Source organism: Phalangium opilio, unplaced genomic scaffold, assembly GCF_054372755.1.
Source record: "Phalangium opilio isolate 3A_F unplaced genomic scaffold, DU_Popi_V2 ptg000100l_1, whole genome shotgun sequence".
In the NCBI taxonomy this organism is placed as follows: domain Eukaryota; kingdom Metazoa; phylum Arthropoda; class Arachnida; order Opiliones; family Phalangiidae; genus Phalangium; species Phalangium opilio.
The window spans coordinates 1,490,872-1,495,688 of NW_028324203.1; the positions used below are offsets into that span (position 1 = coordinate 1,490,872).

At 46.0% G+C, this 4,817-nt stretch overlaps 2 protein-coding genes across 2 annotated transcripts; both read right to left on the reverse strand.

The window, feature by feature from the left end:
- Window positions 1–1,183: 1,183 nt before the first annotated feature.
- On the reverse strand, window positions 1,184–2,629 carry LOC149632420 (uncharacterized). Its single transcript, XM_089851096.1, has 4 exons — window positions 2,334–2,629; window positions 2,145–2,283; window positions 1,892–2,092; window positions 1,184–1,810 (listed from the first exon to the last, which is right to left on the reverse strand). Exons 1-4 carry the CDS (start codon window positions 2,627–2,629, stop codon window positions 1,184–1,186), a joined length of 1,263 nt encoding a protein of 420 aa, XP_089707222.1.
- On the reverse strand, window positions 2,626–4,572 carry LOC149632421 (uncharacterized). Its single transcript, XM_089851097.1, has 4 exons — window positions 4,266–4,572; window positions 3,154–4,127; window positions 2,794–3,105; window positions 2,626–2,733 (listed from the first exon to the last, which is right to left on the reverse strand). Exons 1-4 carry the CDS (start codon window positions 4,570–4,572, stop codon window positions 2,626–2,628), a joined length of 1,701 nt encoding a protein of 566 aa, XP_089707223.1.
- Between the last annotated feature and the right edge of the window lie 245 nt (window positions 4,573–4,817).

Consider the following 4,817-nt stretch of genomic DNA (forward strand, 5'->3'; position numbering starts at 1 on the left):
GCTCCGGCAGGGTTAAAATGCCATGTTATGCCCTGTGAGGAAAGATGATCTGCGACAGCTGCATTCTGTGGATTTGACTGAATTAATTTCATAAATTCTTTTAGTTCCTTGGCGGCCCCAACGAAGGTCGTTCCACAGTCGCTGTATATATCGTATAGGCTTCCCACGTCTCGAAGTGAATCGGCGCAATGCTGCCAGAAAGGCTTCGGTGGTTTGCGATGAGACAATTTCAAGATGTAGTGCCTTCGTCACGAAGCATACAAAGAGGGATAAGTAAGCCTTGTATGATGTCTTGCTTCTCGGAGTGATTGGACGAAGATAGAAGGGTCCTGCGTAGTCAACGCCAGTTCTCGCAAGTGCTCGGCAGTATTGAACTCGAGCCCTTATCTGGTTAGCTGTGGCGGCACGATATCTAGTGCAGACAACACATTTCCGAATTTTGTGTCTCACTGCCTCTCTTCCTCGAAGGATCCAATACTTTAATGATAGGATACTCTGAACCATCTGCGTCCCCGCATGCAGGGTTTGGGTATGGGCCTCTTGAATGACCATCTCCGTAAATTTGTGATGTCTCGGTATCAGAATTGGACGCTTTGTGGCTGTATCGAGATCTGCGTGCTTAAGTCTTTCTCCCACACGGAGGACCCCGATGGAATTCAAGACAGGATGTAGACATAGTAGTTGGCTTCGCTTCGGCAACGGATGACCCTGGCGTAAGGACTCTATCTCTTCCGGAAACATGTAGGCTTGGACTATCTTTACTAATGTGAGCAATGCATTCTCTAATTCCATACTTGTCAAGGGACCAGAATGTATTACGGCTTTGAAGTTGGGGTCTTGTCTCTTTCGGGAATTGTGCAGGCCATTATGTTTGAACCGAAGTATCCATGCTGTTATGCGTCGTAGTCGCAGAAGCGTAGAGAACCGTGTAAAGATGTCGTTATCAACAATTATTCCTGTGGTCATAATGACGATTTTTTTCTTCTTCTTCAATGGCTGTGGCATTCGTCTTGGGATCCGAAATGGATTGAGTTGGCCAGGGCTCCCGACTGGATAGCCATAGAGGTCCCTTTCACCAGAGTTTATGGTTTAGTAGCTCGGGCACTGATACTCCTCTGGAGGCTGCATCAGCTGGATTCTCAAGTCCGGGAACATGATGCCAGTGTGATATCGGAATTATCTCTTAAATTCTTGAAACACGGTTTGCGACAAACGTTTTCCATCGACGTGGACAAGAGGAAAGCCAACATAATTCGATCGTCGAATCTGTCCAAGCTTTAACTTGATTGAAGTTCAGGTTTAAGGACTCTTGAACTGTTTCCATGAGATCCGCAATGAGCAATGCACCACAGAGCTCCATCCTCGGGACTGATATCGCTTTATTTGCCGGAGCCACTCTTGTTTTTGCTGTGAGTAATGAGATGTGAACATTTCCAGCTTGATCGACCGATCTCAGATATACCACTCCAGCGTATTCTTTCTCGGATGCATCCGAAAATCCGTGAAGTTCGAGGACGGATATCTCAGGTAAAGAATGCATCCATCGGTCTATTCGAAGATCTTGAATGTGTATAATGGAATTCTTGAAATCCGCCCATAATGTTTGAACTCCTACGGAAGTTTCTGCATCCCAATCGATTTTCTCCTTCCATACATCCTGCATCAGGATTTTCGTTCGAATAATGATGGGGGCAAGCCAACCCATGGGATCGAAGATCTTCGATATTTCGGAAAGTAGAGTCCTCTTCGTAAGAGGTGACTGACAGGGCGCAGGTTGTACTTTGAACTGGAACTGATCTTTCCTCGTATCCTAATAAATTCCGAGTGTCTAGACAAGAGCATCGTCATCCATCGCTAGTATGTTCTTGGAATCTTGTAACTCAGGCGGTACTTCTGTTAAACAATCAGGGTCGTTTGAGGCAAACTTGCTGAGACGGAAACCGGCACCATCGCGCAGTGAGCGAATCTGGTGTATAGCGATCTTGGTTTGTGTTGCGGTTTGTCCTCCACTCATTACATCGTCCATGTAAAAATCCCTTTTGACAATCGCAGCTCCCAACGAATGTTCATGCAACCCCGTTTCGCCCAACTCCTGCAATACTCGAGTTGCCAAGAAAGGTGCCGAGGTTGTTCCATAAGGTTACGGTGTTCAATCGGAATTCTTGGACAGGAGCCTTGGGTGTCGACCGCCACAGTATGCATTGCAGATTTCGTTGCTCTGGGGCTACTAGTATTTGGCGGTACATATTCATGATGTCAGCGACAAAGGCTATTCGATGTATTCTGAACAGCATGACAATGGCGTATAGCGAATCTTGGACCACTGGACCCACGAGTCGTTGAAGGAGAATCCAGAGGTGGTCTTAGAAGATGCATCGAAGACCACTCGGAATTTACAGGTTTGGTTCCAATCTTTCATTACATAGTGATGAGGAATATAGACTCTTGAAGACTTCTTTTGGTTCTCTGGTAAGATCTTCGACATATGTCCCAACTCTTCGTATTGTTCCATGAATCCTTCGTATAAGGCTTTCAACTCCGGGCGTGCGTCGATCTTCCTTTCAATTTGGTATAATCTTCTCAGGGCTATCTCGCGCGAAGATCCAAGGGGAATCGGTGGCTCTTTCATTGGTATGCGTACCACGAATCTTCCGGCTGGATCTCGGTAATGGGACTTTGAAAATCCTCCTCGCAAGCTTTTTCTTCCGGTGTCATGGTTTGTTTCTTTGGTATCTGCTCAATCGTTCAAAATTGATTCAGGATTTCTTCAAGTGCGCGTGTATGATGGTGTACCCTAGGTTGTTCAATGCTCGTCGGCCCGGAAACCAGCCATCCTAGCTTGGAATTGATCGCATCTGGAGAAAAGGCATCCTTGGTTCGTTTCCCATTTAAAAGGAGTTTGAAAAATACGTCAGCACCCAACAGCACATCAATGTCGCCAGGGATGTTAAACTCGGGATCCGCTAGTCGCAGCTTCCGGAGATGAGGCCAGTTGCTTGTATCATATTTCCGTAAAGGCAGCTGACATGTGATTTTCTTCAATACATAAGCGTTGACGCAAAACCTTTCTGAAAATGTGTCGTCGAAGAATGGTTTGAAGTGAACCTAAGTAAGTCCTCTAGCTCTATCGAGTTGCGTCGCAACTAGTCCTACTACTTCCGTCTGGACTTTCTTTCGTGCGAGGTCCAGTCTCGCCTTGCACGCTTCGGAGATGCAAGATACGGTCGATCCGCCATCCAATAGAGCTCGAACTTGAAGGGCTGTCTCCTGCGCAGTTTTTAATTTGATTACAGCGGTGGCTAGTATGGAATCATCCCTTGCACAGGCGACATCCTGGACATGAAAATTCTGCGTCTGGCTTGGTTGTTGTCTATCGGAATCTTTAGTATTGGATGGTTGACTACTTGAATCTGGTTTCTCCACTTCCACGTGAAGAAGGGAGTGATGCTTTTTATCGCAGGTCTTGCAGTATTTTTCCAGTGGACATTCTTTCACTCTATGTCCCGTCCGAAGGCAGTTGAAACAAAGGTTCGATTGCTGTACTAATGATCGCCTCTCGTGGACCTTCATAGCGGACAGTCTTGGGCATTGGAAATTGAAATTATTGGCGGAACAGATCGTACATTTACCATCTGAGTACGATGCTCCAGTTCTGGTGTGCAAGGTCACTGGGTTCCTCGTGACGTAAGGATTGCGACCGGATGATGACGCCGCCAAGGAGCGCACTCTTTGTTTAATAAATTCCAGCAGATCGCTTGACTTTGGTATCTCTGTGTTCTTGAGACTACGTTCCCACTGCTCCTTAGAGGATGGATCTAACTGCTGGGTTAGAAGGAACAGCAGAACCGCATCCCATTTATCCGCTATCGGAAGAGTGTCGAGAGCTCTGGTACATTCCATCGCCGCATCCACGATCGATCGTAAGGCATTTGAGTTGCTTGTTGGTATCATGGGAAGCGAGAAGAATCGTTTCATAATGGCAAAGTAGAGTTCTCTGTTGTTTTCGAACCTCTTGATGACCGTATCCCAAGCAATGGTGTAATTGGCATCGGAAATAGTGAGTGATTTGATTAGATTTACGGCGTTTCCGGTTAAACTTGACTTGAGATAGGTAAATTTCTGGGCATCTGATAATTATTGATTGTTAAGGATGGCAGTGAGGTATATGTCCTGGAATGATATCCAATTATGTATTTCTCCCGCGAACGTTGGGAGGTTGATTTTCGGTAACTTGATCTCCGAATGCGACCCTACAGACAACTGACGTGTTGAGATTGGAACCATAGTGGCTAGCATAGACTTAAGTGCGCATTTCGAATTCGTATACAACGTGAATAAGTCATCCCATTTCTGTTCATGCAGGCCAGCATTTTCAGCGTCCAACGAGACCACCTTGACATGCGCCTTATCTATGACTTGCCACGACTTGTCTACTTCTTCTAGAAAAAATTCCAATTGCTGTTGATTAAGAGGAGTCTTGGCATGTGTTTGAACTCTTTTGCTGATGTTGTTCGAACCCAATTCGCCTTTATTCCGTTCCGCAGTGGCTTTCTCCAGAGCTGTTACAGGCATTGTGAACGTCCGCAGTGGTGATTAACCCAACGACCAGCTTTCCGCGTAATTAAGCCGACTCTGACGATCCGGCTCGACGGACCATAAATTTTCGTGAACTAGTCGAATAGGCCTACCGGACAACTTGCGCGGACGACTTGATACGGTAAAAGTTATAATTAGCCTGGAAGCGGCTGTGGTGTCTGACGACAAGAAAGCGAACTTGGTTAACTAAACGTAACAATTTTATTTGACTAATGGTAAAA